At 46.9% G+C, this 16,408-nt stretch overlaps 1 protein-coding gene across 1 annotated transcript in view; it reads left to right on the plus strand.

Moving 5' to 3' along the window:
• The first annotated feature begins 5,599 nt into the window (after positions 1 to 5,599).
• Msh2 (mutS homolog 2) overlaps positions 5,600 to 16,408 on the plus strand; it is a 60,143-nt gene continuing 49,334 nt past the window's right edge. The window contains exons 1-4 of the mRNA XM_006986485.4: positions 5,600 to 5,912; positions 9,967 to 10,121; positions 12,069 to 12,347; positions 15,092 to 15,238. Coding sequence (XP_006986547.2) covers positions 5,702 to 5,912; positions 9,967 to 10,121; positions 12,069 to 12,347; positions 15,092 to 15,238 — 792 coding nt within the window. The 5' untranslated portion in view covers positions 5,600 to 5,701. The remainder of the gene's footprint in view (positions 5,913 to 9,966; positions 10,122 to 12,068; positions 12,348 to 15,091; positions 15,239 to 16,408) is intronic.

Below are 16,408 nucleotides of genomic sequence, written 5' to 3' on the forward strand. Positions count from 1 at the left end.
CAAGATGCCATTTGGCAATAAATAGATGATTAGAAACGGGTTAATTTAAATGTAAGAGTTAGCTAGTAATAAGCCTGAGCCATTGGCCAAACAAACATACTTTTTTTGTTTGTTTTGTTTTTCTTTTAATTTATTAACTTTATTTTATGTGCATTGGTATAACAGTGTCAGATCTCCAGGAACTGGAGTTTCAGACAGTTGTGAGCTGTCATGTGGTGCTGGGAATTGAACCCAGGTCCTTTGGAAGAGCAGTCAGTGCTCTTAACCACTGAGCCATCTCTCCAGCCCCTTTGTTTGGTTTTTCGAGACAGGGTTTCTCTGTGTAGCTTTGCGCCTTTCCTGGAACTCCCTCTGTAGTCCAGGCTGGCCTCGAACTCACAGAGATCTGCCTGGCTCTGCCTCCCGAGGGCTGGGATTACAGGTGTGCGCCACCACTGACCGGCCAAACATACTTAATATAAGCCTTAGCATGATTATTTGGAAGCAGCTGTGGAACGGGGCGGGACAGAGAAGCTCCGGTTACAAAATAATAAATGGCATTCTATGAAATTGCACCAGCAGGTGTGTTGAGGGCCCTTGGAGAAGCTGCTGGCTGTGAGTGCCACACATGCTGCAGGAGCGGGATGATGACGCGGCCGCTGGCCTCCATCAGCACTAAGGGAATAACCCTTTTCCCTTGCTGGGGCTCTCTAGTGCCCTCTGCTGACACAGCTTCGTGTTTACTTGCACAAACCTGGCCAAAAGGGCGCATTCAGAACTGGTATGTTATTTAACCCACTGCTTTCTATTCTGAAGCTACTGCTAAGGTCAGCGTGCCCCATGCATGGCCAGTACATCCTCTCCAAGGCCTACTTTGGGGACATTTGTCCCATAGCCTACCCAGTATGTTGTCTATACATTATCTTCGGTGGCTCCTGGTGATTTTCTGCTCTTACCAATTCTGAAATATTAACGTTTCCAGGATTTGTCTCTCCTGCTGGGGGATTCTGTCCATCTTCTTGCCTCGGTCACCTGTCATCTAAGGCTAGGTAGAGGAAAACGATCTGCATTTCTCACCTTTATCCTGACTTCCAAGCTGCTTCACACAGCTAGCCTTCAGCTAGCTACCTTCCTCTTTTCACTTCTGGGACTGGACTCAGGCCTTGTGTGTGTGAGTCAGGTGTGCTACCACTGAGCGATCTCCCTGGCCTGTTTCCTCTCAACCATTTCATGGAAAGCTGGGCTTGGTGGCACAGGCCGGTAGCATTTAGGACAGAGAACCAAGATGGTCCCTGGGAAGTTACAGCCCCTTGGGTTTTCATTGTGAACTCCAGGGCTACCTAGTGAGACCTCCCCTCAAAAACAAAACACTAACACAGAACAAAAACAAGGACCTGTTGATTGTGTCACCAAGAAGCCAGTCCCCAATTCTCTATAATCTACATTTTTTTTTCAGTCACTAGATGTCATTCTTCATGAGAAATACGTGTCCCTCAGTCTGTCTTCAGTGATCCCTTTGCAACCAAAACATTATCTTCCCTCCTGTCCCATGTCAACACTGTGTGAAAAGAGGTGGTGTTCAATTTCGAGAAAAATCTCTGGAAAATACATGAATATTCTTTCCCTTCATTAGCCTATCCTTTGTCCCTAATTTTCTACCCCATATTTTTCCTTACTTTTTAGGAAAAGTCTCCCTGTGTAGCCCCCTCGTATGGCCTTGAACTTGCAACAATGCACCTGTCTTTGCATCCAGAGCAATAGGATCTCAGGTGTGCACCATGTGCTCTTGGTTGGTTTGATTTTTTTTTTCCGGAAACAGGGTCTCATAACATAGCCCAGACTGTCCTCAAACTAACACCCCTGCCTTGGCCTCCTGAGGGCCGCACGCTCAGCTTTCTCTTACCCTGTGTCTGTGACCTTCCAGCCCCCAGTGGCTTGAGAGCTTTCTCCTGCTCCGTTTTTGTTTCGTTTGTTTTGAGAGAAGGTCTCTTGGAGCCCAGGCTGCAAATTCGATACACAGCTGAGGCTGGCCTCGAACTCCTGTTCCATCTGCTCCCACCTCCTCTCACAAGCGCTGGGATTATTTCCAGTTGACCACCTGCCTTGGTGTGAATAACAAAGAGTAAATAAGGGTAGATTATTCTTTTTGTTTGTTTTTTCAACACAGGGTTTCTTTGTGTAGCCCTGATTGTCCTGGAACTCACTGTAGACCAGGCTGGCCTCGGAGATCCCCCTGCCTCTGCCTCCTGAGTGCTGCCATCAAAAGTGTGCGCCACTATGCCAGGCTAAGGACTAGACTATTCTTGCCCAGGAATAAAAGTCTCCTTCACTGCCCAACTTCACGGGGGAAAAAGAACCCAGGCTGGAATTTGAAACTGGTAACGACTTACGTAGGAGTTTATCAGCCACTAATATATGCATATTATTGGCAAAAAAAAAATACATTAAACAGCCTCTCAGGGCGGACACATGCCTGTAATCCCGACACTCCAGAAAGGAGGCAAGAGGGCAGGGATTCAAGGTTAGCCTTGTCTATATGTGGAGTCTGAGGCTAGCCTGGGCTGCTGTCGTTTAAGACTGGACACTGTTGCTGTTTTTTTGACTTTTATTTTATGTGCTCTGGTGTTTTGTTTGCGGTTGTTTGTTGCGCTCTCTGTGTGAGGGTGGCGGATCTTGCAGTGACAGACAGTTGTGAGCTGCATGTGGGTGCTGGGATTTGAACCTGGGTCCTCTGGAATTGCAGTAGTGCCCTTAACCACTGAGCCATTTCTCCAACCCCATGGCCGTGTTCGTTGACAGGCAGCTCATGTTCTTCACTTTGTATCCATTAACATCTGTCAGAAATGGTAATGAAAAGTCCCCAAACAGTAATCCTTTTATTTTATTTTATAATACCATTCAGTTCTACATATCAGCCACGGGTTCCCCTGTTCTCCCCCCTCCCACCCCCTCCCCTTACCCCCAACCCACCCCCCATTCCCACCTCCTCCAGGGCAAAGCCTCCCCTAAGTGTTGGTTTTAATGCCACAGCAGCGCTCTGTGTTATTCATTAAGCAGTGTTGTTACCATGCGAGAAAAGCCGTGAGGCACGACAAAACCCACTATCAGAGTTTATTAGGAGAAGAAGGGGGTAGGAGAGGGTGTGATCAGGCCTGTGGAAGACATGTGCAGAGGCAGGGGGTGGGGGAGAGTATGTGATCTGCTTCTTATGGATTCCCCTGCACATGCGCATGTGAGCTTACTGAGCTGCACCAAGCACTCACGTAGATTGCATGAACACACAGTGCATGGATTACGTAGGACGACATAAGGCCCCTCACTTGGCTACTGAACTGCGCATGTGCGGTCATGTAGCTGGGAATTGCAACACTAAGGTCTGGGGGCCTGTTACAGACCCACAAACAGAGAGAGAACCAACTCCCACAAGGCATCCTTAGGCTTCCACACGCCATGCTATGGCACTCATGTCCTTAAGGATATGAGCACGCATACATACATAACACAAGGTAGGTAAATAAATTATGAATTTAATTAAAAACAACCTCATGGAACCGGTATCATGTTGGAACATGGTATTTGGAATAAACTGAATTCCTGGGCCATGGCCACCATATTTGGTACCAAAATAAACTGGCTCTTAGTCTATTGACTTAAACCTGTGTCCTAGTAATCTTCTCTGGTGGATACTCCCCAACAGGTCTAGGGATGGAAGTCGGGTCGTCAGGCTTGGTGCTAGTGCCTTTACCCGGAGCCGTCTCAATGGCCCTCGGGAAATTTTATAGTAACAGAACAAAGAGAGTTAAACATTGTAAGGGGAAGTTTCTGTCCCACCAGTAGCTACCAGATACCCAGCCTCCGCTCCCCAAATTACCACACAGAGGTTTATATTAATTTTAAACGTTCAGCCGGTAGTTCAGGCTTATTACTGACTAGTTCTTACACTTAAATTAGCCCGTAATTCTTATCTATGTTTAGCCACATGTCTTGGTACTTTTTCTCAGTATGGCATTCTCATCTTGCCTCCTCTGCATCTGCCTGGAGACCCTCTGACTCTGCCCTTTGTCTTCCCAGAGTTCTCAGTTTGGTCGACCCACCTACACGTTCTGCCTAGCTACTGGCCAACCAGCATTTTATTAAACCAATTCAAGTGACAAATCTTTACAGTGTACAGCAAAAAAAAAAAAAAATCAAGGCATTTTCCCAATGTACTGATTAAACACCAGGTAGGCAAGTTACAGCGAAGGGGTGCGGTGGGCTGGGGCTCTTAGAGACCTTAGATCTTTTTATTTATTTATTTTTTAAAGATTTATTTATTTTTGGGGGCTGGAGAGGTGGCTCAGAGGTTAAGAGCACTGGCTGCTCTTCCAGAGAGGTCCTGAGTTCAATTCCCAGCAACCACATGGTGGCTCACAGCCATCTGTAATGAGATCTGGTGCCCTCTTCTGGCCTGTAGACAGACATGCAGACAGAACACTGCATACATAATAAATAAATAAATCTTAAAAAAAGAAAAAAAAAGATTTATTTTTTATGTATATGAGTGCTTTAGCTGCATGCCAGAAGAGGGCATCAGATCCCAGTATAGATCGCTGTGAGCCACACCATGTGGCTGGAGGGAAGTGAACTGAGGACCTATGGAAGAGCAGCTGTGGCGCACGCCTTTAATCTCAGCACTTGGGAGGAAGAGGCAGGAGGATCTCTGTGAGTTCGAGGCCAGCCTGGGCTACAGAGCGAGTTCCAGAAGAGGAACCAAAGCTACACAGAGAAACCCTGTCCCAAAAACCAAACAAACAAAAGTTGTTAAAAAAAATTACTGTGTGTGTGAAAAATTATTGTCAGTGTGAATGCAGGTGTCTGAAGCTCCCCCCTACCCCCACCCTGCCAGGTCATGGTGAACTCCGTGGGTGCTGGGGAATGAACTCAGGTAGGCAGCTGTAAAAACACCATGCATGAGGTTAAGAAGCTGCTGAGCCATCTCTCCAGTCCCCAAAGTGTCTTTTTTGTTTGTTTTTTTTTCAAGTCAGGGTTTCCCTGGGTAACCCTGGCTGTCCTGGAACTCTCTCTGTATACCAGGCTGGCCTCGAACTCACAGAGATCCGCCTGCCGCTGACTGCCTAGTGCTGGGATTAAGGGCGTGCGCTCCCTCACCTGGCTTCCAGTGTGTCTTTTGAATAAATCAGCCAACGGATGGATGAAATGAGAAACTGGGATCGTGGGAGGCCGTGGGGAGTAACCCTGAAATCTTAAGGTAGGCTGTTTACTTGTAAAGGAAGAGCACGGTGAGTGTCTGCCACATGGCTAAGACCGGGTTGAGGATAAAGAATAGCTGGTCTTGGTTTACAAGTTGTTTGGGTTTCACTCCCGCGTTTCCGGTCACTCGATGACCCCGCCTACCCGAGTCACCCATCTACCTGGGAACCATGCGAGCATTGCGGCGGACCTGCGAGCATTGCTGCGGCTTGCAGGTCCGCCAGCCCCCAGCCTAGCGAGCATGCGCAGTAGTTAGAGTCCCGGAGAAGGCGGGAAGCCGGGGGCCCCGTCCGCTTGTGATTGGTTACCGCGGTAGACTCCCGCCCCCCGGCCGCAGCGCTGCGCGCTGATTGGGCGACGGCGCGGGGGCCGGCCGCGGCCTAGCGGCGAGGGGAGGGGTGGCGGGAATCGACCCGGCGGGCGCGGGGTCGCGCTGTGTCTTCGGGGGGTTTTGGTGCGGAGCGGTTCGGAAATGGCGGTGCAGCCGAAGGAGACGCTGCAGCTGGAGGGCCCGGCCGAGGCGGGCTTCGTGCGCTTCTTTGAGGGCATGCCGGAGAAGCCGAGCACCACGGTGCGCCTCTTCGACCGCGGCGACTTCTACACGGCGCACGGCGAGGACGCGCTGCTGGCGGCCCGCGAGGTGTTCAAGACCCAGGGCGTGATCAAGTACATGGGGCCGGCAGGTGAGGCAGGGCAGCCCGCGGCGGCGGCGGCGGCGGCGGTACCGGCTCCGGGCGGGAGCGCGCCGGGCCGCTTTGCAAGCCCCGAGGCCCCCGGCCGGAGACCTGCGCGCATCCCGCCCCCGGCGGTGCGGCGGCGCCGCCGCTCCCCAGCGCTCGGGAGGTGGCTCCGGGTGCCACTCGTTTCGGGTATTCCCACCCATCACCCCAGAGCGGGGTGGGCTTGGCTAGGCCCGGAAGAGCTCCTGATAACACACCGCCTGGCCCCGGCTGGCCTCGAACTCCCGACCCTCCTCCTGTTGCAGTCTCCAGAGTTGATAGGGTTGAAGTCGCGCGCCTCCCTGCTGAGCTCCAGATCTCTGCAGTCTGCAGTGTCGGAGGGAGGAGAGGCGGGCGCCTTGGGAGACTCCTTTACGTTACCCTCATTTTGCCCACATAGCAGTATTATTATTATTATTATTGTTATTATTATTGTTATTATTATTTACGGTCCCGCTTGAGACCCTGCGATGGAGCATTGTTGAACGGTAGCATGGCTCAGTGGTCAGGACCAGGGGCTTGTCTTGGAGCTGAACTGCCCAGATTTCAGTTGCACACACACACACCCACCCCCAACATGCGCACACCATTTGCTGTGTGCGGTTGGGCTAGTTGGAAAGCTGTGCTCAGAACTCATTGTTTTCTGCCACCTAGCATCATCTGCCCCTAAAAGAATGCAGACCTCACTCGTAGCCTAGGTAGATAATCTAGTCCCCCCCCTCCATTGCCTTTTCTTTCAATTATAATGAAAGAGCATTCTAGGACACTTTGGAGTTGTGAGTTCTAATTCTTTTGTTTGTTTATTTGTTTGTTTTTTGTTTTTTCGAGACAGGGTTTCTCTGTGTAGCTTTGCGCCTTTCCTGGAACTCACTCTGTAGACCAGACTGGCCTCGAACTCACAGAGATCCGCCTGCCTCTGCCTCCCGAGTGCTGGGATTAAAGGCGTGTGCCACCACCGCCCGGCTCGAGTTCTAATTCTTAGGCTGTCCATGCAAACGATGTTGGAGACCAAAGATAGCCTTATTCTTCTGCTTCTACCTGGCCAGTGAGGGGTGTGTAGTATGTGTTTTTTGTTAGACAGCTACTCCTTATCTTGAGGAGTCAGACAGACAGACAGCCAGTGAGGGGTGTGTAGTATGTGTTTTTTGTTAGACAGCTACTCCTTATCTTGAGGAGTCAGACAGACAGACAGACAGACACACACACACACACACACACACACACACACGGAATTCTGTGTCCATTATTGCTCATTTCCTCCCACAGTCTTCCTGGCCCTTAACACTAGTTTATTTTCTTTCTCATATCCTGGGATGTAAAATGGAAATTAAGTCACATTTTCTCTTTGTTTCCAGGCTTATCTGTGTTATCAGTATTTCATTCCTTTTCATAAATAATTGTATGCATTTCCCACATTTTATTTAGCTTTTTTTGGTTGTTGTTGTTGTTGTTTTTTGAGACAGGGTTTCTCTGTGTAGTTTTGGTGCCTGTCCTGGAACTCACTCTGTAGACCAGGCTAGCCTCGAACTCACAGAGATCTTCCTTCCTCTGCCTCCCGAGTGCTGGGATTAAAAGCGTGCACCACCGTTTCTTTTCTGTCCACACTACCTGGCACAATTGAATGCAAGCGGCAATTCCAAATTATTCTCAAGAGAATCTTGGATGAATTTGAGTCTGTTCCTTCTGGGCAGAACATGAGTAGTTATCAATTCTGATCATTTGTTTCATGGCAATTCTGATCATTTGTTTCATGGCAGAAAGATCCATCCTTTTCCCTATAGGGTTTGGCTCCTCGGGAACATGGAGTATGCACAGACAGGCCCTTCAGATGCTTGTCAACAGGTGTGCATTGCCGGTCAGTGTGTCACACATGCTCCACCTTCTAGAGAAGTGACATCTTCAGTGGACAGCCTGATAACTTTTTTTTTGAGATATGAGCACTGTAACCTAGCACAGGATGGCCTCTGACTTCAAACCTGCTGCCTTAGCCTCCCTGCCTGGGAAGTCTGTCCCTCTGTGATGCTAGGATTAGAAGAGGAGAATCACCCCATTTACCCCTTCACTCCCATTCATTAGAAATCACACCTCACAATGAGTTCCTGTTAGTGAAAAGACCAAGAAACATTTCTCTGGCTTCTAGCTAGTGACAGGGAAATACCAATTGCTATGCACAGTAGTTAGGCAAAAAAACCCCAGAAGCCAGGTTGATCTGTGAGATCAAGGCCAGCCTGGTCTACATAGAGAGTTCTAGAACATCTAGGGCTACATAAGGAAACCCCCGTCTCAAAAAACAAACAACAAAAACACTAACTACAAAAAAGAACAGGGCTTGTATGTCTGAGAGGGCTTCGTGAAGTGATGAGCCCAACCAAACCGTTCTGCCACATTGGAGTAGCTCTCAATGTCCGTCCCAGGATTAAACCAGACCGTTTGTGTCCTCTCCTGCAATGTGTTTGCCGGTTAGACCTAGTATTTTCTTTTCTTTTAAAGATTTATTTATTTATTATGTATATATTATTATATAGTGTTCTGCCTGCATGTGTCCCTGCAGGCCAGAAGAGGGCGCCAGATCTCATTACAGATTAGAGGCATATTCCACACCCAGCTCTCTGAGAACTCTGTGTAGGAAAATAGATTACTCATCACCAAAAGAGGGGGGTAGCCTGGCAGTTTATTAAAATCACACGTGATAAAATTGGGTTTTAGAACTTTACCGTGTTTAAGAGTTTGATAAGGTTTATCACACTCAACACAGTGGGAGCCTGAAGCATTTCCAGGGCTCTTCATGAAGCATCTCGATGCTGAAGCGACTGTAAATCACTACACCTATCTACCAGCACATGGAAGCCAGTGATGGACTGTTGGAACCGACTTCATGGGTGTCAAACTTAGTGATCCGGAATGGTGTGTCTGCTGTGGGATTCTATCACGGGGGAACACAAAGCTCTGTATTGCTGGTCAGTGCAGACCGGAACTGCACCTGTGACTGGACACTTCTGTGGGGCAGTGCTAGACGGGAGGCCTTGCTCCGCTTGTGTGAACTCTTGAATCCTGGGTGGTTCTCTGACTAGGTCACGACTAGGCTTTGTTTTGTGTTGTGTCTCCGAGAAGCTAACCCAGGAGTCACAGGTGCTGGACAATGCTCTAACGATGAGCCACTGACCCCAGCCTTAATCAATTTCAGGGTTTTTTTTTTTTTGTGGGGGGGGTTAACTATTTATTTATTTATTCATTCATGCATTTATTATACAGTGTATTTATTATGTATACAATCTGCATGCATGCCTGCACACCAGAAGAGGGCTCCAGATCTCATTACAGATGGTTGTGAGCCACCATGTGGTTGCTGGGAATTGAACTCAGGACCTCTGGAAGAGCAGCCAGTGCTCTTAACCTCTGAGCCATCTCTCCAGTCCTCCTAGCAATTTCATTTTAAAGAGCTCCAAAGTCCTTCATAAATTTCTTTATTTTTAATCATCTCTTTATTTTTTGTGCTGTGTGTATGGGCATATAAAGTGTAATAGGTGTGCAGAAAATGGTTTTTTCTTGCTCCACGAGGGTACCAGGGATTGACAGATCACCTTAGTGGCAAGTGTCTTCAGTTACCGAATTATCCTGATTGTCCCATGTTCTTTTTTTTGATTTTTCGAGACAGGATTTCTCTGTGTAGCTTTGAGCCTTTCCCGGAACTCACTCTGTAGACCAGGCTGGCTTCGAACTCACAGAGATCGGCCTGCCTCTGCCTCCCGAGTGCTGGGATTAAAGGCGTGCGCCACCCCCACCCCCCCTTCCCGTGTTCATTTGTTTTGAGACAGTGTCTTGCTCTTGGGCCAGGCTGCCCTCCTGATCTGAAGTGATCCCCCTGCCTCAGACTTCCAAGTAACGACCTGTAGCTGTGCTCCATTGCCCCAGCTTGTAGTGGTTGTTCATTTACAGGTTTCTTCTGGAGGCTTGAACATTGGTTACCTCGAGTCCTCGTCTTTAACATTCAATTCCGTTTATTTGTTGTTGATTTTAGGGGCCAAGACACTGCAGAGTGTTGTACTTAGTAAAATGAATTTTGAGTCCTTTGTGAAAGACCTGCTTCTGGTTCGTCAGTACAGAGTTGAAGTTTATAAGAACAAAGCTGGGAGTAAGGCCACCAAGGAGAACGACTGGTACTTGGCATTTAAGGTAATTACTTTACTTTATTTGTTTTAGAAAGTAAAAAAAAAAAAATCCGGTGCATGTTTCACGATATGAACTAGGTTGTGATAGCAAAATGCTTTGGAAAAAGTTTGATACAGTGGGTTTTCTGGTGTTTTCCAGACAAGTTTCTCTGTGTAACAGCCCTGGCTGTCCTGGAACTCTCTTTGTAGCCCAGGCTGGCCTCAAACTCACAGAGATCTGCCTGCCTCTGCCTCCCGAGTGCTGGGATCACAGGCGGGTGTCACCAAGCCCGGCTTAGTGTTGGTTTTTAAAAGTTACAGTTTAATCACAGTTTAGAAGTTCAGCAGTTCTTATAAAATGTTTCTGAACACTGAGCCTTGTCTCTCACTGTTCCTAAAATAAAACCTGTGGATGATAAGCTGAACATAAATATTATTAAACAAGGGGTTAGTTTCACTCTTTTTTTAATTAAAAAATCATTTCTTTATGTTAGGCCTGTCTATCTGAAATTATTATTTTTTTTAATGTTTGGTCGGTCTGCCTGTCTGTCTGTCTGTCAGGGCACCACTTTCGTGCCTGTTGTCAGAGGAGGCCAGAAGAGGGTGTTGGGTCCCTGGGACTGGAGTTACAATTGTGAGCAGTCTGCTCTAAACAGCCAGCGGTCTTAAGCTCTGAGACATCTTTCCACCCTCTAGTTTTTTTTTTTTTTTTTCCTTGGGAGACAAGGTCTCACTATGTAGCCCAGGCTGGCCATGTGCCTAACCAAGCCTCCTGAGTTCAGGGATTAAAGGACCCCTCTTATGTTTTATTTTATTAGAAACAAGCTCAATGGGCTGGAGAGATGGCTCAGAGGTTAAGGCACTGACTGCTCTTCCAGAGGACCTGAGTTCAATTCCCAGCAACCACATGGTGGCTCACAACCATCTGTAGTGAGATCTGGAGCCCTCTTCTAGCCTGCAGGCAGAATACTGTATATGTAATAAGTCTTTTTTTTTTTTTTTTTTTTTTTTTTTTTTTTAAAGCAGCTCAGTTTATCGGCAAACTTCTGGTCATATTGCCTCAGTTTCTTCTTTGCTGACATGATTATGAGGATGCTCTGCCTTTCCCGGCTTTGATTTTACTATTTCTGAAGGATGTCAAGCAAGGTTTTTGTTGTTGTTGTTTTAAGATTTATTTATTTATTATGTATACAGTGTTTTGCCTGCCCGCCAGAAGAGGGCTCCAGGTCAAATTATAGACGGTTGTGAGCTGCCATGTGGGTGCTAGGAATTGAACTCAGGACCTCTGGAAGAGCAGCCAGTGCTCTTAACCTCTGAGCCATCTCTCCAGCCTCTAGTTTTTATTGTTCCTAGTATCTCTTTTATAACTACTACATTTATGTCTTTGTATGTACATTTCTCACTGAAGGTGTAGAATCACTAGATGTTCTTTTTGTGTTTTTTTTTTTTTTTTTTTGAGGTATCATCTTTCCCTAGCCCAGGCTGGCCTTGAATTGAACTCTGTCATCCTGGTGCCTCAGTCCCATGTGCTGGGCTGGGTGGTTTGAAAATCACTTTTGGCAGAATGATTTTTAGATGTCCTAAGTGTTACACAGGCACCTGGAGCCAGGCATGGTGACTCAGTGTGTCTAAGGTAGGATGGTGTCATTATTCTCAGGCCAGGCCAAGCTTCAAGAGAAGCCTGTTGGGATAGAAAATGGTAACTGCAGCCGGGCGGTGGTGGCGCACACCTTTAATCCCAGCACTCGGGAGGCAGAGGCAGGCGGATCTCTGTGAGTTGGAGGCCAGCCTGGTCTACAGACCGAGATCCAGAACAGCCAGGGCTGTTTGTTACACAGAGAAACTCTGCCTTGAAAAACCACACACGTTTTGTAAGAAAACGTAAAATTCATCAAGTTTAAATAATTTATTCACTAGCAAAAATTTTAAATATGTTCAAAACTTCTTAAAAATTGCCTTTACTTTTGCTTAGGCTTCTCCTGGCAATCTTTCTCAGTTTGAAGACATTCTGTTTGGTAACAATGACATGTCAGCGTCTGTTGGCGTCGTGGGTATTAAAATGTCCATGGTCGATGGCCAAAGACAGGTTGGAGTTGGGTATGTTGATTCCATCCAGAGGAAACTGGGACTGTGCGAGTTTCCTGATAACGATCAGTTCTCCAACCTTGAGGCTCTTCTGATTCAGATTGGACCAAAGGAATGTGTTTTACCAGGAGGAGAGACTTCCGGTGACATGGGGAAACTGAGGCAGGTAAGGGAATCCAGTCTAGTAAAATCCTTAATACCCCTTTCCTCATATTTCCTGAACCTGGGACCTCTAGAATGCTAGGCAAGTGCTCTGCCATTAAGCTGTGATACCAGCTGATGATGCCTGATTTGTGGGAGAAGAAATAATTTAAATTCCAATTACAATAATGTTTTATTTTGAGGACCATCTTGATATTTAACTTTGAAAGAAACTTGGAATCCTTAATGTCATCAGGACAATGTTTGTATAAGACTTGCTCTGCCTTAGATCTTTTCCTCTTTTTTTCTGTCTTCATTAAAACAACAATTGCTGTAGTAAATATTACTGTACTTAGCATGATTTATCAAATAAATAGCATATAGTTATTTAGGATATATTTATTTTGCATATTTTTTGGGATCTTGGCCAGGAACATGCTAAGCAGGTACTTACTGTAGCACTGAGCTGTATCATTTCGGACCTAGAATTTAATTTAATTTTTTAAAAACATTTATTATGTGTACAGTGTTCTGCAGGCCAGAAGAGGGCACCAGATCTGTGAGCCACCATGTGGTTGCTGGAATTGAACTCGGGACCTCTGGAAGAGTACCCTGTAGCTAGAGTTTTCCTGCCTTGCCCACAGTCAGGACAAATCTTTGTCACCCCCCAGTCCCACAGCCGCTCAGACCCAACCAAGTAAACACAGAGACTTATTTTGCTTACAAACTGTATGGCCGTGGCAGGCTTCTTGCTAACTGTTCTTATAGCTTAAATTAATCCATTTCCATAAATCTATACCTTGCCACGTGGCTCGTGGCTTACCGGTGTCTTCACATGCTGCTGGTCATGGCGGCGGCTGCAGTGTCTCTCTCTGCCTCAGCCTTCCGCTTCCCAGAATTCTCCTCTCTCCTTGTCCCACCTACTTCCTGCCCCAGTGTTCTTAACCTCTGAGCCATCTCTCCAGCCCCAGTTTTTTTAAGTTTTTTTGAGTCAGTCTTACTTGACAGCCCAGGTGAGCCTAGAACTCAGTCATCCTGCCTCAGCATCCTGGGTTCTGGGATTACAGGTGAAGGCCACCACCTGTGGCTTCTGATTTTTATTATTTAACCTTTATCAAAGTTTTGTTTGTGTCATTTGTGTGTGTGTGTGTGTGTAGTTTATTCCTATTTTAGATTTGCGTAGGATAGTGTCTCATGTAGCCAAACCTGGCCTTGAACTTCAAAAAAAAAATTGATTTTTTGTTTGTTTGTTTTGTTTTTTTGAGACAGGGTGTCTTAGGGTTTCTATTGCTTCTGTTCCATTGTTTCTATTGACCAGACCATGACCATAGCAACTCTTACAAAGGAAAACATTTAATTGGGGCTGGCTTGCAGTTCAGAAGTTTAGACCATTATTGCTATGGCGGCACACGGGCAGCCATGGTGCTGGAGAGGTGGCTAAGGGTTCTACTTCCAGATCCTCAGGCAGCAGGAAGAGAGAGACACTGGGCCTGGCTTGAGCGTTTGAAACCCCAAAGCCCACCCCCAGCGACACACTTCTTCCAGCAAGGCCACACCTACTCCAAGAAGGCTGCACCTAATAGTGTGACTCCCTGGTGACAGAGCATTCAAACACGTGAATCTTAGTCTTATTCAAACCATCATACAGGGTCTATTGTAATTCTGGCTATCCTGAAGCATACTATGTAGACCAGGCTGGGCTCGAACTCACAGAGATCTACCTTCTTCTGCCTCCCAAGTGCTGGTATTAAAGCTGTGCACCACCACTGTCCAGCTAAAAATTTTGAATGTTTTGCCTGCATGTGTGTATGTGCAGCACATGAATGCCTGGTGCCCATGGAAGTTAGAAGAAGGCATCGAGTCTCTTGGAACTAGAATTACAGGTGGTTTTGAACCACCATGTGGGTGCTGGAAATCAAACCTTGGTCTCCTGGGAGAGCACCCAGTACTCTTAACCACTGAGCCATCTCCCCAACCCTGGTAGGTACTTTTTTTTTTCTTTTCCCCCCCCAGACAGGGTTTCTCTGTGTAGCTTTGCGCCTTTCCTGGAGCTCACTTGGTAGCCCAGGCTGGCCTCGAACTCACAGAGATCCGCCTGCCTCTGCCTCTCGAGTGCTGGGATTAAAGGCGTGCGCCACCACCGCCCGGCGGTAGGTACTTTTTTAAAGGGATGTTCTATATACTAATTGTATAGTCCAGCCTGGCCTGCCTCCTGAGGGCTGCAGGTGTGTACTACCATGCCCACCTGATTACCCCTCCCCTCCCAGCGCAATACTGGGCATTGGTAACGTTTCCAGCATGCCAGGCAAAGTTCTCTATACTGAGCTTATCCCCAGCATCTCTCTCTCAGAAAGGGTCTCACTCTGTTATTCAGGCTGGCGCCCAGAGCTTGCTACTCAGTCATCTCAGCCTCTTCACTGCTAGGATTAAAGGTGTGCATCACCACACCAAGTAAGCACCTGTTTTTGAAAGTTTATTTTCTCATAACTTGAAAGTTGAATTAATAGTTCATAGTTTTTTGTTCCTTTGTTGTTGTTGTTTTTAATGAATGAGTGGGTCTTCCTATGTAGCTCTGGCTAGCCTGGAACACCCTCTGAAGACCAGGTTAGGCATCTACCTCTGCCTCAGAGTTCATAGATTTAAAAGATGTTCCTAGGGACGTGTACAGTGACGTCATCTAATCTGTTCTAACTTTCTGTTTGCTAGTGTTAGGATTTCCCTTTTCTCATTGGTTTCTTTGTACTGATTTGAAATGTTTCCTGTAAACAGGTTGTTCAGAGAGGAGGGGTTCTGATCACAGAAAGAAAGAGAGCCGACTTTTCCACTAAAGACATTTGTCAGGATCTCAACCGGTTATTAAAAGGCAAGAAAGGAGAGCAGACCAATAGTGCTGTCTTACCAGAGATGGAGAATCAGGTATGTGGGTTACAAGTGTGAGTGCATTCATAAATCAGGACAGTGACATTTTAAAAGGCTAATTTAGTCACTTTCAAAAATTGCCTTCATTTATTATGTGTGTGAGCACATGTGTTGTTTTTAACAAAATCTCAAATCGGTGGATTTTACCAATAAAGACTCGGGAGCCAGATGCTGGGGTCAAAGCCGGCTAGCTCAGGCAGAGAACGCACCCGCTGACCTTCCTCTCTAGCTGACATCCCAGAAGCCCCTGCTTTCTCCTATGCCGTCTCAACAGGAGTCCCCTGACCCCCTACTCTCTGTGCTTTTGGTTTTTCCCTAATAGTCCTGTGTTCGCTTCCTGTCACCTGGTTACTGCTCCCATCTTGACCTGTGGTTGACTTGATTCAATCCCATTTACAGTAGTCAAGGTGTGTGCGAGGGCTGAGCCACACCACACTAGATACGGTTTTTCCGGTCAGTAACGCAATTTCAGGCTTCACAGTGTGATCATATGTCCTGCAACACACATGCTCATGTGCATTCATGTGCACACACAACAGCATGCAGCTGGCAGTCAGGGAACAGCCTTGAGGAGTCAGTGTTCTCCTGTCATGAATCCTGGGGATCAAACTCAGCTTGTCAGGCGTGGCCGCAGGTTCTTTACTGCAAGCCGTCTTGTTGGCCCACACTTCTGTCACACCTACCTTGAATCCAAACTACATTAGCGATACTGTTTATTCCATGTGCAATAAACTTTGTGGAAAAACTCAAGAAAATGACTAGAGAAATTGAAACATAACCTTAAAGTATTATATTTAAAGATTTATTTTTTAATTTTTGTCTCTCTGTGTGTAGGGGTATTATGCTGCCCTTGGAGGTTAGAGACGTGGGCTTCCCCTAGAGCTGAAGGATATAAACCACCTTATGTAGGTGCTGGGAACTGAACTTGGGTCCTCTGGAAGAGCAGGACAGGCTCTTAACTGCTGAGCCATCTCTCCAGCCCCTCTTTTCTTTCTTTCTAATTTAGTTAAAGACGTGGTGGCACATACCTTTAGTGCCAGCACTTGGGAGGCAGAGGCACGTGGATCTCTGAGTTAGAGGCTAGCCTGGGCTACAGAGTGAGTTCCAGGACAGCCAGGGCCGTTACACAGGAAATCCTGTCTTGAAAAACCAAAACAAAAAAAAAAA

This window comes from Peromyscus maniculatus, chromosome 22, assembly GCF_049852395.1.
Source record: "Peromyscus maniculatus bairdii isolate BWxNUB_F1_BW_parent chromosome 22, HU_Pman_BW_mat_3.1, whole genome shotgun sequence".
NCBI lineage: Eukaryota > Metazoa > Chordata > Mammalia > Rodentia > Cricetidae > Peromyscus > Peromyscus maniculatus.